Consider the following 18,031-nt stretch of genomic DNA (forward strand, 5'->3'; position numbering starts at 1 on the left):
TAATCTTAAATAAATAAGAATAAAAATCTGCACCCCCACCACTGAGACCATTCCATTGTAACTATCAAACCTCCCAAAATTTCAACACCTCTTGCAATGGTTTGACCCCTTTCTATTTTAACAGTACAAATTCTACAGACACCCTCCATATCTCCTCAAAATCATTTCTCCTGCATATTCCCTGTCTTATCTTAATGGCAAATGCTAATTTATCATTAATAGCTATATCCCCCACCTCTTTATACCATTCTTCCATTTTACATTCTGCTTGCCCCTTCCACTTCCCAGCTATAATAATTCGTGCAGCTGTCAATAAATTTGTGAGCAAGTCCTTCATAGCCTGTGAACCTTCCACCCCATCGTAAAGTGATAATAATGCTACCTCTGGATTTTCAGTCAGCTTTAACTCAGTGACCAGGAGGCTTTTGCAAAAACGAAACGAAAAGACAAGTGAGACCTTCAACAAAATGTTGCAGCATGAAGTGCTCTTGTACAGTGTTGCCAGCCCAGCCTGCCCTCTTCTGGGCCCTGAACAATAGCCCTTCACACTGCAACATTTTGTATACAGTGGACGCTCAGGTTGCGATCGTGATCCGTGCAGGAGGCATGTTTGCAACCCGCAGCGCTGCATCTGTGCACACGCGGGTCGCGATTTGGCGCTTCTGTGCATGTGCGAGTGCCGAAACCCGGAAGTAACCCATTCCGGTACTTTCAGGTTCGGTGCAGTGCGCAACCTAGAAACACGCAACCTGAAGCATCTGTAACCCGAGGTATGACTGTATTCTAAAACTGACGTGTGAATTTTCTCCACTGCTTCTCGTCTTTTCCTTTTTCTAGATGGACATTTTTATTCCCCTTAAAGCATAAGAAACCTCCCATGATACCGTTTTTTGTTCTAGGATATCCCCTCTTGTTTCACATCTCACAGTGATAAATCAGTTTGTGGAAAGCAACAACTTCATATTATACTGCAGTTTGGCACAGCCTAATCATTTGCCTGTATGGGAGTCGGGCAGCCACTTCACCTAGTTTTCTCTGCTCAGGAAATGCTGAAGGCAGGGAAGCACTCCATCAGGCAGCCCACTGACACACCACCTGCAGTCTGAAGGGAGGAGCTGAGGCACAGGTATACTCACCTCCGGGAAAAGTAGGTCAAAGTCAGAACAAAAACAAAGCACCACTGGGTATCTCCTTCTAGGCCAGAGGTGGGGAACCTGTGGCCCTCCAGATGTTTCTGAACTACCACTTCCCATCAGCCCCAGCAAGGATGGCCAAGGGGCAAGGATGACGGACGTCATCGTTCAGCAATTGCTGGAGGGCTGAAGCTTCCCCGACTGACAAGGGAAAAGGCCATGGAGGCTCACAAATTTGTAGTGTAGGTAACATCCACACTGCCATGGCAGTGTGATCTGGTCCAGGGGTGAAGGAGGTGGATTGGGTGCTACTGGTAGATTTGCAGTAAGAACATAAGAAGAGATCATCCGAAAGCTCATCTAGTCCAGCATCCTGTTCTCACAGTCAGGTGCCAATGCAAGCAGGATCCAAGCACAGCAACATTATCTCCTCTAGCGATTCCCAATGACTGGTATTCTTAGGCCTGCTGTCTCCAGAAATGGAGGCAGAGCATAACAATTGTGGCTAGTAGTCATTGATAGCCTTCATTCTTGGCAAAGGTGTCCCAGTTATGAAACAACAGCACCTAAAAAAGTTCTCCACTCCACCACCACCCTAAACTATTTTGAATGCTTAGGAGAAAACTAGAAGTGGATTTTTGTGTAAAAGGACTTGTGATCTTTGTTCAGGTATTGGTTACAAATTTCCGCACTCAGCATGTGCTCAGATAGATACAGTCGTACCTCGGGATGCGAACGGGATCTGTTCCAGAGCCCCGTTCGCATCCTGAAGCTAACGCAACCCGCGTCTGCATGTGTGCGGGTCGCGTTTCACCGCTTCCACGCATGTGCGTGATGTCATTTTTACCGTCTGCGCATGCACGCGTGGCGAAACCCAGAAGTAATACGCTCCGTTACTTCTGGGTCGCCGTGGAGCGCAACGCAAAAATACTTAACTTGAAGCGCATTTATCCCGAGGTATAAGCCACCCACCTGAGCCCATAACTTCCACCAGTCACTGGACCTCAGGGTCCCAGTTCAAACAAACAAATAAACAGTGTAGCTCCCATAAGTCTCAGCACCCCTCATATAGTATTTGACCAAGGAGACCTGGTTTTGAATTCCTACTCAGCCATATGAAGCACAGCTGGGTGAACCTGGGCAAGCAGTTATCTCCCTGTCTGATCCGCCTTACAGGGTTGCTGTGAGGATAAAACGCAGGGAGCCATGTACCTTGCCTTGAGCTCCTTGCAGAAAAGGGAGGGTATAACTGAAGTATATATTGTTTTTATTGATAGTCCGCCTCGCATCTAGAGAACATTGAGTGGCATGCATGGTTTGCACATGTGGCATTTAATTGTGAGGTAGATCAGGCTGAAAGATTGTGACTGGCTTGAGGTCACCCAGTGAGCATTGCAGCTGATGCAGAGAATTGAACTTCAGTCTGACCCTCTCCAGCAGCTACATCAGGGAGTAGGGACCTAAGGCCCTCCAGATGCTGTTGAACTCCAGCTCCTCTCAGCCACAGCCAGCATGCCCTAGTGGTCAGGGTTGATATAAGCTGCATTCCAAGAGTTTCTGGAGAGGGCTAAGGGCTCCCCACCCCTACGGTGCACCGTGCTGGCTCCCTGACAGCCTTGCTTCTCTCTTAGAACAAGTTTGCAGTGGTTTCTTCCCCCCAGAGATGAGAGGGTACTTGTCCATTCAGGACCAGTTCCACTTTGCTAAAACTCTAGCTGATACCTACCTGCCCCCACAGAGACTAGCAGGGCTGCAGGAGGGATCTGTCAACTGATAAATGGCTCCTCTTTCTGTACTTGCGTCCTCTGCAGCAGGCACGGCCAAGGTCAGTTAAACACTGGATTTATTAGCAAATGGATTAGCACTTTGAGAGAATAGTCTGCCAATGTCGCCTCTGCTGACCACAGCAAGCTGGGGTGAAGGCAGCCTGGCTCCTCTCCTAGTGTGGAAGCAGGATCTTCAGCGGGAGACGGGGATTTTGTTTTTAAAAAGGCCCTCTGTGTTCCTGGCCACTTTATAAAGAAGGGGAGGAGAGTTTTCTGCCCCAAAGGCTGGTTCGTTAAGGCAAATGGAGAACTGCTCAGCCTGCCCTCAGCCAGCTCCTCTTCTCCCCACCTTCTACATTATAACAAGTCCGGGGACTGGCACTGCCTATGAGTACCTTAGTCTCCGGGTAGAACTCAGCAAGGAGGAGGAGGGACTTAGAAGTGACTGGTTCTGCCTGTCATTGGCTCTGGCTCTTAATCAGCTCCCTGCCTTCTCCCCCACCAGTCCCAATGGGCACCAGCCAGCACTCCCCAAGGGGTTTGCCGTCTAAGAAGAGATGCTCTGTAGACAGCAGAGGAAGGGAAATGGAAATGAAGGCAGGGCTTAAAATTATTAGTTGCATTATTACTTGGTGCAGTGGTTACAGTGCTGGATTAGGACGTGGGAGACCAGGGTTCAAATCCCCATTGAGCCACGAAGCCCCCTGAGTGACTTAGGGGCAGTCACTGTCTCTCAACTTAACCTACCTGTGAAGTTAACATGGAGAGGGAGAGGAGTGTGTACACCACCTTGCGCTCTTTGGAGAAAAAAGGTGGGATGCAGATGTAGTTTATATAATTGTAGAGTTGGAAGGGACCCTGAGGATCATCTAGTCCAAACCCCTGCAATGCAGGCATGTGCAGAATAATAATAATAATAATAATAATAATAATAATAATAATAATAATAATAATAATAATAATAATTTATTAATACCCCACCGTCCATCTGGCTGGGTTTCCCCAGCTACTCTGGGCGGCTTCCAACAAAATATTAAAATACAGTAGTCCATCAAACATTAAAAGCTTCTCTAAACAGGGCTGCCTTCTGATGTCTTCTAAAGGTCTGGTAGTTGTTGTTCTCTTTGACATCTGGTGGGAGGGCATTCCACAGGGCGGGTGCCACTACCAAGAAGGCCCTCTGCCTGGTTCCCTGTAACTTAGCTTCTTACAGTGAGGGAACCACCAGAAGGTCCTTGGCGCTGGACCTCAGTGTCCGGGCAGAACAATGGTGGTGGAGACGCTCCTTCAGCACCACTCTCTAACCAACTAAGCTATACGCAATAATAGATACCATCATCATCATCATTGTTACTTTTTTTAATTTGTTAGTTGCTTTTCTTACGAAGTAACTCAAAGCAACTTACATTAGAGCCTTTTGAAAGTAACAATAAAAGCCTTAAAGTACAGCAATACAAGTGAAGGCCTTAAAGCTAAACAAATGGAAGGCTAAAAACACAGATAACAAAAAAAGGGCAGGACTACAGGTCCTCTCCACTAAAAGAGGTCACAGTGCCAGCCTTCAAATTAAGGGTTAAAAGCCCAGGAAATAAGAAAAATCTGCCTGGCGCTTAAAGCGAAAAACAAGGGTTGCATTGAACCGAGTTCTACTCAGTTAAATAACTACTAAGTCATGTTATTTAATTTCAGTGGGTCTGCTCTGAGTATGACTAACATGTGGTTTACGCATACTTAGGCTTAGTTAGAGCAGCATCACTAGCAGATTGTTCTCTCAAGATCTGAGAAGATTTGCAGCCAGCACTGCAAGCCAACAGACACCGTAAGGTATCCATCCTTGTTCATGCCAGCTATTCCTTCCCTGTGGTCTCCCACCACTTCCTTACCGAAGGAGATTTCCCTGCATTATCCTTCAATCTATGACTGCAGAAATATGTGCTACGTCCCCTTCAGATGTGGCTGAACTCCACCTTCCACCATCCCTATCCATTGGTCATGCTGGCTGGGGTTGATGGGCCTTGGAGTCCAACATATAGAGAGGGTCACAGGCTCTGCACATCCTGATGTACTGCAAAACTATACACCTCTCCAGCTTAGACTCTCTTCTAAGAGAGGGAGAATACTGAGTTTTCTCATTATATAAAGCCTGTTATTTAGTGTTGTGTGCTTTTCCTCCAACACATCTGCAAGTAGGAACTCGGAGGCTTTCATTTTTGTTTTCAACTAACTGTGGCTTGTTGTTATGTCTGAACCAGGTTAGTCTTCAAATGCTTTCGAGATGCAAGCTAGCTTTGAATTGTGATTTTTGATCCTGTCTTATGACCCGCATGTGGGTCTCAGCCCATGAACTGAAGACCGACAGGTTTTCGTGCAAATGCCGTTACATATTTATGGAACCTTTCCTGAATCACTCCTGCCAAGCCTGGGCATGTCAAATAAAATAATCTTTTTTTTAAAATGGCAGATCAAATGCTCTGATGGTTTGGTCAGCTTTTCACGGTTTGTTGAATTGTACCTTTCCAGATCATTGTATTTTTTAATTGTTATTTTTTTTTTGGTTTGGGCTTTTGATAATCAAGTTCTTTGCATAATGAGAGTGGCAGATGTCGAAAGGTTAGGAGGGAGCCAGAACTGGTAAAAATCCTGCAGAAATAACGTCTAATCCTTTGGTTTGTAGGGACACCCTGGCGGGAGGCACAAATACAAGACTTGAAAAACACCCTGAAGGGTGTCAGCAGCGACATCCCCCTGGTCTTCGTCAGTGGGAACCACGACCTTGGGAACACGCCAACTCCTGAAACAATTGAAGATTATTGCCAAAAGTGGGGTGACGATTACTTCAGCTTCTGGGTCGGAGGGGTCTTCTTCCTTGTGCTGAACTCTCAGCTGTACTTTGATGCTTCCAAGTGCTTGGAATTAAAGCAGGCCCAGGATGAGTGGCTCCAGCAGCAGCTTGCAATGGCCGAAGCGAGAAAGTGCCGCCACGCTGTCGTCTTCCAGCACATCCCTCTGTTCCTGAGAGAACCCGATGAAGACCACGACTACTTCAACCTGGAGAAGTCCATTCGGCATGAGCTCTTGGAGAAGTTCCACAAAGCAGGTACAGGGTTCCTTCATAGATCAGAGAGAGGCCTGGTCCGCGGCGAGGCAGTCGGTTAGACCAGTTCTGGGCTTAGAGGACCACTTCAGTCTGCAGGGGGAAGATGGGGGTGGGCCAATATGCAGCTGCAGCTGATGGGGCGGCAGCGCTTACCTCCCATCAACAGCATCGCTGCAAACACACCAGCAGAACCAATCTGGTTGCAGCAGAACCCTTCTTGTAAGCTGCAGTGATACCAATGACAGAAGCTCAGATAAACATCAGTACAGTGGTGCCTCGCAAGACGAAATGAATTCGTTCCGCAAGTTTTTTCTTCTTGCGAGTTTTTCGTCTTGCGAAGCACGGTTTCCCATAGGAATGCATTGAAAATCAATTAATGCGTTCCTATGGAGACCGTCCGGGGACAGAGGGGAAGCGCCGCGCGCCTTCCCCTCTGTCCCTGGAGATTGCGGGGCTGGCAACGGGGAGAAGCGATCTTCTCCCCGCCGCCCCTTGCTTCAAAAGAGGTCCGGGGACAGCGGGGAAGACGCGCTGCGCTTCCCCGCTATCCCCGGAGCTTGCGGGGCAAGCTTCGTTTTGCGAAGCAAGCCCATAGGGAAATGCGTCTTGCGAAGTGGCTAAGAAAACGAAAAACTCCTTCGTCTAGCGAGTTTTTCGTCTTCCGAGGCGTTCGTCTTGCGGGGTACCACTGTACTCTGCCCCAGCATCCTGCCCTACTTTGTTAGAAAAGCTGCTAACATGTTTGTTGTTGCTGTTGTTGCTGCAGCTGCTGCTGCAGCTGCTATTATTATTTACCGTATTTTTTGCTCTATAAGACACACTTTTCCCCTCCTAAAAAGTAAGGGGAAATGTGTGTGCGTCTTATGGAGCGAATGCAGGCTTCGTGGGCTGAGCCAGAAGCCAGAACAGTGAGAGGGAGCGCTGCGCAGCTCTCCCCCTGGCTGTTCTAGCTTCTGGCTTAGCCGCGCGAAGCCTCTGCAGGGGAGCCTTTGTCCCACTGCCATGCAGAGGCTTCATGCAGCTATCCCTGGCTTTTGTGGGAGGTGGGGGAAGGGACAGAGCGCACGGCTCTGTCCCTTCCCCCACCTCCCAGAAAAGCCCCAAAGAGCCACGCTCCCTTTAAAGCAGTGTTTCCCAACCTTTTTTGGGCAAAGGCACACTTGTTTGATGAAAAAAATCTTGAGGCACACCACCATTACAGCCCCGTGACGTCAGCGCGCAGCGTCACGCCGGGAGGGACGCACGAAAGTGTAAGTTTCAATTTTTTCCCCTCCCCCTTGCCGGGGAACCTCCAAGCTTTGGGGGGGGGAGGAGGCAGCAAAGCGAGGCAGGAAAGCGCGGCTTGGCTGGGTGAGCTTTGGCAGGGGCAGGGAATGAGAGCCGCGAGGCGGGCGCTGCGGACGGAGGCACTGCCCGCCGAGCTCGCAGGCAGCCAGCCAGGCAGACGGCGAGAGCCCCGCGCTGGGCGGCCTCTCCTCGCCGCCGCCGCCCCGCCTCTCGCCGCCCGACTCGCCCGCCTCCCTCCAGGCAACATCTCGCGGCACACCAGGCAACATCTCGCGGCACACTAGTGTGCCGCGGAACAGTGGTTGGGAAACACTGCTTTAAAGAGCGTGCGGCTCTTGCGGGAGGTCGGGGGGAAGCCAGGAGGCTTGCTTTCGTTGAAGCCAGCTTGCTCTCCTGGCTTCAGGGATAGCCCCACAAAGCCTCCTGAGCGAAGAGGGAGGAGCGCTCCCTCTTCGCTCATTAGGCTTCTTATTTCTTGTTTTTCTCCCCTAAAAACTAGGTGCGTCTTATGGTCGGGTGCATTTTATAGAGCGAAAAATATGGTAAAACCCTATCTCCATTTCCATTCCCCTTCCTCTGCCATCTCCCATGCACCTATTCTTAGTTTGATTGTAACTCCCTTGGGCAGTGGTGACTGGTGCGGCAGAAGGCAGGGAGCCCATGACTGGGTGGAGCCAGAGCCAATGATACTGCCTGCTGGGGTCACTGGGGCGGGGCTTATGTGTGCGCCCACTTAACACCCCCTCCACACGGAATGCGGACAGGCATTCTTCCGAACACCTGAATGGGGCTTCGCTTGGTCTGCATACGACCCCCATCTGCATGCATGTAATACATTTGTAAACAGGACTGCTTGGTACAGAACAAATAGCTAGCAGAATAGGATATCTCTTTCCCATTCAGTTAAGTATTCTTATTAATTAAGCCAAACAGAGAGAGGGCTGCTAGGCAGCTCACCGTACAATAGCGTAACTAAGTTTGCTATGAAATAATCCCTGATTCAGAAACTGTGAGCTCTGCATAGCTCAGTTTCCTTAGTAACAGAGCTGTTCTGTTTCCTTCAAAAAAACAACTTGAAGAACCTTCTTTGCAGGATGTTGTCAGTCAGGTATAATACACTCTTTCTTTCTTTCTTTCTTTCTTTCTTTCTTTCTTTCTTTCTTTCTTTCTTTCTCTCTCTCTCTCTCTCTCTCTCTCTTTCTCCTCCACCACCCTCTCATCTCATACTTTGACCACAAATAATCAATTCGAACACATCCTTCATTATGATAGTCAGATGATAAATAATGAAATCAGCCTATTCCTGCATGTTTTGTATTAATCATGATCATCATCACGTTTGGCTTTTGCAGTCTAAGAAGGTTAACCTTCTAATCACTTAATATTAATTCAAATTTTTCATATCCAAACTGGAGAAAATTAGACTGGTTATTTTATTTTTTTAAATGAAATATTATTCTTTCCCCTCCTATTTGCTTTTTTCTGTCTTCTCCTCCGCAGTGCAAGGGCATTTGGAATTATTGGGGGAGGGGGGTGGCGTGGAACACAACCCTCTGCTACAACAATAATTTTAATAAGGGTTGGCAAGGCATCTTGTATTTGGACAAGCAGCTATTTTTTAGTCAACGCTGAATTTCTGCAACTCCATTAAAGCCCATATAGTGACAAAGCAAAATTATGCCTTTTTTAGACCAATAAGTAATTGAAAATATTACAGCTAAGTAGTCCCATTCAACATATTTCAAACAAAGATGTTGTTAGGCCTAGATCTTCAGAGCAGAACTCTTACTTTGTTCTTCACGAACACAAAATAAGAACCTATTGTAATTTTGGAAAAGATCGTTACTTGTAGCAAGTGCTGAATTCAAAAGTCCTTGAGTCCTTAGAGAGATCAAGAGAGCCAGGGTTCTGTAGTACAGTAGTACCTCGTGTTACAGACGCTTCAGGTTACAGACTCCACTAACCCAGAAATAGTGCTTCAGGTTAAGAACTTTGCTTCAGGATGAGAACAGAAATCGTGCTCTGGTGGCGCGGCGGCAGTGGGAGGCCCCATTAGCTAAAGTGGTGCTTCAGGTTAAGAACAGTTTCAGGTTAATTACTGACCTCCGGAATGAATTAAGTACTTAACCTGAGGTACCGCTGTAACTGAAGTGTCAAACTAAGACCTGGGAGGCCAGAATTCAAATAACACCATGAGGTCCACTGAGTGATCTTGGGCCACCTCTCACCCTAACCTCCCAGGGTTGTTTTGGGGATTAAAGGGGGGGGGGAGAACTGTGTATGCCGCCTTAAGCTCCTTTCGAGGCAGGGTGAGGTGATATATAAATGCAATAAATAAATAAACTTGCTTCTGCAAGTTCTTGCCGTATAGAATGCCTTTAGAAGACAGTCATTTCCAGGTAAGCTGATCTGTTCAGATGCTTCCTCTACACACACACACACACCAAAATAAACAGTTATTCCCAGCTGGAGGCAGCATAATTTTGTTTTGCTTGGCTCAAGATCCTTACTCCTGTCCATGATGAAAAATGTTCAACCCCTCATTATTACATTTCTAGGATGACAAACACCTGCTTGCTTTATATGTTCCAACTCTTCTCTGTTCACCAGGAACAGTCACTATTTTCTGTTTCTTGTCCCTGTATTTTGCTTTTTGGAGAGAAACAGGATTCTAGTTCCTAAAAGATGATTAGTCTCTCGTCATCTCCTCAGAGCAGGATCTCACACAGTCTTGTGGTTCCTCTACAAAAGCACTGCCCACATTAATGTCACTGCGGAAATGAGAGGATTGTTTTAGGGAATGGCTAGGTTCTTTGGTGCCCCACCTCAGAATCCTACACAGAGCAAGGGTGTTCGACATGATGGCCTCCCATGCCCCTTCCAATATTGTGGGCAGGATTCTCAGTCCCTGAGTCATTTTCCCTGGCTGGAGTACGTCTTTGAACTCTGATTGTTGTTGTTGTTGTTTAGTCGTTTAGTCATGTCCGACTCTTCGTGACCCCCTGGACCAGAGCACGCCAGGCACTTCTGTCTTCCACTGCCTCCCGGAGTTTGGTCAGGCTCATGCTGGTATCTTCGAGAACACTGTCCAACCGGACTTCCGGGTTGGCGCCATCGCCGAATGGCGGACTCCCTCCGAGCTCCGGAGGGAGTCTGCTCGGCAGGGGCTGGGTCCTACCGCGCCGGCGACGCGGGGACCCTTAAAAACCACGGGCACGGAGCCCGTGGACATGGGGACTCGGCTGGTACCGTTAGCGCCCTCCCGACTCGTGAAGGAGCCTTTTTAAAGGCTACGGATCGGGTGCCGGGGAGCGGCGTGGTGCTGTGAGTCTATCGCTTCCCCTGCCGAGCGCAGCTGCATGCCATTCGTCGGAGAGCGCTGGCTTTTTCTATTGAAAATTCGGCTATTTAACAACAACCCGTGAGTAATTGGGTAACCGGGTATAAAAGGAGAAAAAAAAGGAATTTTTTTTCGGATTCGGCACGAGCGGGGGGATCTAAAAAGGAAGTCAGTCCCCTCCCTGATTGTAAACATGCTAAAACAAGGACTGAGAAACCAAGATCGATTCAGAAGCTTATTGCTGACAAAAAATATCAATTCCACGATGGGATACTACAAGAATTGTGCTGGAGGAGAAAAGTCGAGGGTGAGAGGGAAAAGGCAACCCCCCCCCCCCGGGAACCGGGGCGATTCGGAGAACCTGGCGGAGAGAGATGGAGAATTTGACAGCTGTCAAAGTAGCTGTCAAATCTTGAGAACATAAAGAGGACTTTGTTATAAGTATTTTGCTGGTAAATTTTGTTACAATTGGACATAAATATGGATACAAAATGTCGGGGGGGGGAGAAACAACAACTTGACTTTTGGATTAGAGGATACAAAGTTACTGCAACCCCCCTAGAGGGGCTTTGGGACATTACAAGTGGCGTATGTGGAAAACTACTCCGGGATGGGTACAGGACTTATCTCCTGGGAAAGCAGCTAAACTGAAGTATTGTTTTGTCTACAGAGGTGACAACACAATAGAATTTTTCTATTGAAGCAAGGTAGGAACTGGACGTAAGTTTTTGTTCCTGAATAACAAACCTCTGTAGAGATACTAGATTTTGGAATAAGAATGGTTTTGCAGCTGAACAAGATAGAAACCTGAGAAAGTAAGAAATAAAAGAGCAAAGGACCAACTACGCCACGGAAAGAACAATGGGAGGAGCAACTATGACCAAAGGAAATTAAAGGCCTCTATTAGACTAGATTTTTGAAGTTAAACAGCATCAAAACAAGCAAATTTAAAGAAAACCGGCAAGATGGTTTGAGGAAAATTTGGCTGTGGACTTGAGACCTCCAGGCCGACAACATACAGACTGATGGACATGGGGAATCTAAACCGGGGAAGGGAGGGGGAATTCTAGAATCCAAAGGCTATGTAACCAACTTTTTGAATCTTCTTCTATCTTTTATCTTTTATCTTTCTATATAACTTTGGTATTTTGATTTAACATGTTTTGGAAAAAAGGGGGAATTCGTGGAAGGAAACGGGGTAGATCTTGGGGGGAAAATCTCTTTTCTATTTTGTTAAAGATGAGGAGTGATGTTAAGATGGTAATTTAAATTGGCTAATAGGCACAACATATTAGGTTTAAATTGGGAATGAGAACTTGTGGAACCAACTTAGGGAAAGGGGAATACAGTCGGGAGGGGAAGGAGGGAGTCCCAGAAAGAAGGTTATGAAAATAAGGGTTTAAAATTGGTCTTTCTTTTTCTTTCTTTTCTTTATCTTTTCTATTTTTTCTATTCTGTCATTATTGGAAATTTTAATAAATATGATTAAAAAAAAAAGAGAGAACACTGTCCAACCATCTCGTCCTCTGTTGTCCCCTTCTCCTTGTGCGCTCCATCTTTCCCAACATCAGGGTCTTTTCCAGGGAGTCTTCTCTTCTCATGAGGTGGCCAAAGTACTGGAGCCTCAGCTTCACTATCTGTCCTTCCAGTGAGCACTCAGGGCTGATTTCCTTCAGAATGGAGAGGTTTGATCTTCTTGCAGTCCATGGGACTCTCAAGAGTCTCCTCCAGCACCATACCGTATTTTTCGCCCTATAGGACGCACTTTTTCCCTTTCAAAAATGAAGGGGAAATGTGTGTGCGTCCTATGGGGCGAATGCAGGCTTTCGCTGAAGCCTGGAGAGCAAGAGGGATCGGTGCGCACCGACCCCTCTCGCTCTCCAGGCTTCAGGAAGCTCTGCGCAACCCTCGGGAGACCGGCTCCGAGGGTTGCGCAGAGCTGCCTGCAGTCCCGGGATCAGCGCAGCTCTGCGCGGCCACCGGGAGCCGGGCGCGAAGTCCCGCCCCGCTCCGGATGGCCGCGCAGAGCTGCCTGCAGTCCTGGGACCAGCACAGCTCTGCACGGCCATCGGGAGCAGGGGGCGAAGCTCCAATTTATAGCTGAACAAATCAATAATCCAGTGTTGCTTCTTTCCATTGCATTGTCATTCCCTTCCTGAAATACAGGGATACCTTGGTTTAAGAACAGCTTAGTTTAAGAACAACTTGAGTTAAGAACGCTGCAAACCCAGAAGTAGGTGTTTCGGTTTGTGAACTTTGCCTTGGAAGCGGAACATGTTCCGCTTCCTCTTGAGTGTGTTCCATTTGTAAATTGAGTCCCCCACTGCTATGGGAAAGCACACCTTGGTTTAAGAACGCTTTGGTTTAAGAGCAGACTTCCAGAACGGATTAAGTTCATAAACCAAGGTACCACTGTACTACATAACTCAGAAGACGATACCTCTTCCTTTCTAATCCAGAAACCATTGTGTATTACATCAGCCTTTTTATTCTTTCATTCACATTTGGAAACTTTCTTTTCCATTCCGCCCCACCCCCTTAAGATTTGTTTGGTGTTACTCTGTTTTAGCAGTTCCATGTGAGCAACATGTGCGCTTGCTTGTTTGTTTTGATTTGATTTCGGTATTCCGTTCATTGTAAGCCATTGAGCTAAAACTCGAGCCCCAGAAACTGCATCTGGTGTTAAGCGCTGAATTCAATTTCTCACTTCAGAAGTGTCCTTAACAGTTGGGCTAATTAAAGATAAAATGGTGTCCTTATCATAAATATTTATGAATTGAAAATCTGGCACTTTTTTAATTTCACCAAGTTAAGCCATGACGATAAGCTTGCGTTACCAAATGAAAATGTCAACTTCATTGTAGTTTTACGAGCAGGGTGGAGGAAATCTGTTGAAGAAGCCAGTCCCCTTTGTTGTTTTGACTCAGGTGCTTTTTAGAGCACAACCAGGCCATGTGTTTAAATCATATCTAACACATAAAGCTCACAACTTCCCTCAAAGAATCCTGAGAACTGTAGTTTGTTAAGAGTGCTGGGAACTGTAGCTCTAGGTGGGGAAACTCTGGTTCCCAGGATTCTTGGGGGGGGTGTCATGTGCTTTAAATGTGCATTGGATGTGGATCTGCCAACATGGAAACCCTAAGATCAGGGGCTGAGAACCTCTTTTTTGTGTCAAGGGCCACTTTAGCTCATGGACAGTCTGTTAAGGGCCACATGCCAGCATGGGGTGGATGATGGAGAGATCCAGAGACTAGGGGTTGGATCCAGCTCTGATCAAGTAGCGTTCTGCTTCCTCAACAGGACTTACCCTTCCTTTCCTCTCCCTGTGGACCCCCAAATCAGGCAGAAGTGCCAAAGTATCGCCTGAACCCCCGGAGCAAATTTTAAGGGGGCAAGAGAGGAAAGAAGTATGTTGTCCAATGGCAGCATGGGAAACAGCCCAAAGTTTTTAATGTTTAATGCTGTATTGTTTTTTTAAGATTCAGTTGGGAGCCGCCCAGAGTGGCTGGGGAAACCCAGCCAGATGGGCGTGGTATAAATAATAAATTATTATTATTATTATTATTATTATTATTATTATTATTATTATTATTATTTGTTGTTGTTGTTGTTGTTGTTTGAAGTAATTAAACCATGGTTTAGGTTGTTGCCTGAATTGAGCTTTTGCCTTTGAAATGCCTCTACAGTGGGCAGAATTTATAGCTTTAGCCTTCAAGTAAGCGATCTGACTTAGTACCCTTGAATGCTGCAGAGAGAGAGAGAGCCAAACAGACATCAGTCTCTTATCTCACAGCAGATGTAGTTCTGCACTGCAAAAGCCACCTGGGCTGTATGGCCAGTGGTTTCAGATGATGCCCCCAGGTTGTCCTTGAGGCCCTGTTTAGTTGCAAAACAATGCTTTTAATCATCATAGCAACCAGGCGAAATGTATCCTTTTATTCGGGAAACATGAATTTCTACGAGGAAAACTTCAGTGAAACCCTTGGCTTATATTGGTGGTTTTGAAATGGATGGCTTAAATTGCCACTATTTAAATCGAACCACCATAGTCATCCTGGTGTGGTAAACAACTGGTGTCAGGTGCGGTGTGATTGTTATTTGCCATCAATAGGCCCGTGGCCCTTTCCTCTATGAGGGAAGGTTGCAACAGTTAGGTCTTTACACTCTAGTAATAGAGGCACGACAGAGGCGTCTAAGATTATGCATGCTGTAGAGGAAGCGGATAGATAGATATTTTTCTCCCCTCCATCGTAGTAACTAGAATTCGGGGCCACCCAGTGAAGCGGAATGTGAAAAATTCAGGCCAAGGCGGAAGAAAACAGTTTTCCATGCAGTGCATAGTTCATCTTTCAAACTCGCTCCCACACGAGGCAGTGATAGCCACAAACATGGACGCATTGAAAACGGATTAGACAAAGTTGTGCATGATAAGACTATGAAAGAGAGAGCGGTGTTGCGCTCAGGTGCTGCTAGCGGGCTTGCCGTGCCTCTTGGCTGCTTAGAGGGAGGGTAGAATCATAGAAACAAGCCTACTGCGAAAGGTAAATTTTTAAAAATTACATTTGTTGCTTCGCCTGCTTTTGCCTGTGACCCTGCCTACCACTGGCATGTGGCCCCCAGAAGGTTTCCCAGATGGAAATGTGAACCTCGGTCTGGGAAGAAAATGGTCCTCATCCTCCCCCCCCCCCCCCCCGCAAGCTTTCTGATGACTGCCACATCAAAATGGATGGAGTATGGATGGATGCATCTATTTTTTAAAAAATATATATATATTTTATTGCAAGTTTTAAACAAAAGAAAATCACCAGACATATACAATACCTTCACCAAAAAGTAACAAACAAAAGAAACATAAGTAGACAGAAACATAAACATAGAATAAAAAAGATCATAACCGTTCATACCTCATTTTTTCATAACTATCTGGACTTCCTCACATCTCCCTTTCCTGCGTTCTCCGTAATAAAGTTATAAACAGCAATTTATTACCTTATTTCAATTCTTATTTTCTAGTTCTCATATATTATGCCTCAGACTTTAAATATTTTTATCAAATGCTTAACTGCTTGGTTTAGACATAACCTTACTTCAAATTTCATCTTTATCATTAAATTCCACTTATTCTCGTATAATTGCTGATGCCATGTTATTTCCTTTCGTGCACTTTCTTAACATTCATACAGCTTATAATGTTTTTGTAAATAGTCTTTAAACTTTTTCCAGTCCTCTTCCACTGTCTCTTCTCCCAGGTCTCGGATTCTGCCAGTCATTTCGGCTAGTTCCATGTAGTCTATCAGTTGCGTCTGCCATTCTTCCAGCGTAGGCAAATCTTGTGTCTTCCAATATTTTGCAATGAGTATTCTTGCTGCTGTTGTTGCGTACATAAAAAAGGTTCTATCCTTCTTTAACACCTTCTGGCCAACAATGCCTAAAAGGAAGGCCTCTGGTTTCTTGGGGAAGGTATACTTAAATACCTTTTTTAACTCGTTATAGATCATTTCCCAGAAGGCCTTCACTCTTGGACAAGTCCACCAGAGGTGAAAGAATGTTCCTTCAGTCTCCTTACATTTCCAACATTTATTATCATGCAAATGGTATATTTTTGCAAGCTTGACTGGGGTCATGTACCACCTATATATCATTTTCATAATATTTTCTTTCAAGGCATTACATGCCGTGAACTTCACACCGGTGGTCCATAACCTTTCCCAGTCAGCAAACATAATGTTGTACCCAATGTCCTGCGCCCATTTTATCATGGCTGATTTAACTGTTTCATCTTGAGTATTCCATTTTAACAGCAAGTTGTACATTTTTGAAAGTACCTTAGTCTTGGATGGATGCATCTAGACAAAGGCACGATGTTGGTCTCTGAGCATGTGAAGGCCGAGGGCCTTCTGGCAGTTCCCTCATTGCGAGAAGCAAAGCTACAGGGAACCAGACAGAGGGCCTTCTCGGTAGTGGCACCCGCCCTGTGGAACGTCCTCCCATCCGATGTCAAAGAGATAAACTACCTAACATTTAGAAGACATCTGAAGGCAGCCCTGTTCAGGGAAGTTTTTAATGTGTGACATTCCAATGTATTTTTAATCTTTGTTGGAAGCTGCCCAGAGTGTCTGGGGAAACCCAGCCAGATGGACGGGGTACAAATAATAAATAATTATTATTATTATTATTATTATTATTATTATTATTATTATTATTATTATTATTATTTATTATGCTCTTCTCTCAGAACACTGCCCTGACTCTTCCCCCCCTCCATCAAGTTTGCAGGAACTACCTTGGCACTGTGCTCGTTTTCCCCTCACGCAGCTACCTTTTTACATCTGCCGCTCGTTGCCTCAGCGCAGGCTTAGCAGATTGCTGGTTTGGGCCCTGCAGGGAGGGAGGCAAAGTGTTCTCACTTCTCACTGGCAACGAGAGAGAAATCAATTTCATTCTACAGAAGGTAGAATATGGAGGGCCAGATCTGCTCAGCGCCATCGGTTACCCCACTGCTCTGAAATAGCAGCAGAGAATCACAGCAGGCTGTTGCTGTGGACTTTCCTGGATAAACCCTGAAAAAAGGGGGGGTTTCCTGCCTGCCAGTGGAACGTTCTGAGCTGGTGCGATATTTATCTATGTGAGATTCTGCCCCCCATCAGAGTTGTTTTGTTCCTGAATTTCCATTCCATTTAGAAAGGTAAGCATCAATAGATTCTGTAGGCACAACCAAGCCAGTTCATTTATTATTGTTGTTGTTATTTCAAAGTATACCCCACCTTCCCTCCCAAAGGAGCCCAGGGCAGCAGACACATCAGTAATAAAGCAGGCTTTTATTTTAAGTCGTCTCCCCCACCCCTCATTCTCTTTATTAACCTTTCTCAAAAATACAGATTAAAAATAAATCATACAAAACAGATGCAAAGGGTAAATTCTTAACACAACAGGCTTAAGGTATCTCAATAACTACATATAAAACGTTTCACTTTATGGGACTAACAAAGATCTACATTGGCTCCTAGTACACAATTCAAAGTGTTGGTGCTGACCTTTAGAGCCCTAAACAGCCTTGGTCCTGTATACCTGAAGGAGCGTCTCCATCCCCATCGTTCAGCCCGGACACTGAGATCCAGCTCCGAGGGCCTTCTGGCAGTTCCCTCACTGTGGGAAGTGAAGCTACAATGCACCAGGCAGAGGCCTTCTCAGTAATGACGCCCATCCTGTAGAATTCCCTCCCATCGGATGTCAAGGAAGTAAACAACTCGACCTTCTGTAGACATCTGAAGGTAGCCCTGTACTGGGAAGTTTTTAATGTTTTGACATTTTACTTTGTTTGATGTTTTATTTTGTTAAGGCGCCACCCAGAGTGGCTGGGGCGACCCAGACAGATGGGTGGCATAGTTGAATGAATGAATGAATGAAT

At 46.0% G+C, this 18,031-nt stretch overlaps 1 protein-coding gene across 1 annotated transcript in view; it reads left to right on the top strand.

Annotated features, from left to right (window-relative positions):
- The window catches only part of CPPED1 (calcineurin like phosphoesterase domain containing 1), a 75,607-nt gene that overhangs the window by 37,219 nt on the left and 20,357 nt on the right, over nucleotides 1-18,031 (top strand). Inside the window, exon 3 of the mRNA XM_081169714.1 lies at nucleotides 5,574-5,996. Within this exon, the coding sequence (XP_081025840.1) occupies nucleotides 5,574-5,996 (423 nt within the window). The remainder of the gene's footprint in view (nucleotides 1-5,573; nucleotides 5,997-18,031) is intronic.

The sequence above is a fragment of the Podarcis bocagei genome, assembly GCF_964188305.1.
Source record: "Podarcis bocagei genome assembly, chromosome: 14".
In the NCBI taxonomy this organism is placed as follows: domain Eukaryota; kingdom Metazoa; phylum Chordata; class Lepidosauria; order Squamata; family Lacertidae; genus Podarcis; species Podarcis bocagei.